We start from the raw sequence: 428 nt of genomic DNA, 5'->3' as shown, positions 1-428 counted from the left end.
GAGGTAGTTGTTAAAATCCACATTTGTATTGTGGTTCATTTCCAGCTCCTTCTTGCAAAAATCCACGGAAATATGTTCTTGTTCCCACCAGTAAATAAATGAAACTGCCGTCTTGAAGAGGATCTTGGTATCTTGAAACCAAGTTTCTACTCGTACTCCAGATTCTTTCTTACATTCCTTAATGTAGCATCTCCAACGGATCTGCTTCCCAAACTGCAGTTTCATTTGATGTTTCTTACTGCATTCCTTTTCTTCAGGAATTATTCCATGACTTTGGAAGAATATAACTGCAGCTTTTTCATCGACGATTTTTTTGGTTAATTGTGAAAAATTTATTATTTTTATCTAAAAATAAAAAAATTAAATTTATCATAATTTTTTATCATAAATTAAAAAAAAAATGACTCAAATATCAAATCCCATCATGT

General features: G+C 31.1%; 1 protein-coding gene across 1 annotated transcript in view; it reads right to left on the bottom strand.

Annotated features, from left to right (window-relative positions):
- The window catches only part of SRAE_0000082300 (Hypothetical protein), a gene marked incomplete at both ends in the record, with an annotated part of 984 nt that extends 639 nt beyond the window's left edge, over positions 1 to 345 (bottom strand). The window contains one exon of the mRNA XM_024646776.1: positions 22 to 345. Coding sequence (XP_024500920.1) covers positions 22 to 345 — 324 coding nt within the window. The remainder of the gene's footprint in view (positions 1 to 21) is intronic.
- Positions 346 to 428: the final 83 nt, after the last annotated feature.

Source organism: Strongyloides ratti, scaffold srae_scaffold0000095 (assembly GCF_001040885.1).
Source record: "Strongyloides ratti genome assembly S_ratti_ED321, scaffold srae_scaffold0000095".
NCBI lineage: Eukaryota > Metazoa > Nematoda > Chromadorea > Rhabditida > Strongyloididae > Strongyloides > Strongyloides ratti.
The sequence above is the reverse complement of the archived record's forward strand: the minus strand, read 5'-3'. Positions and strand labels throughout refer to the sequence as shown.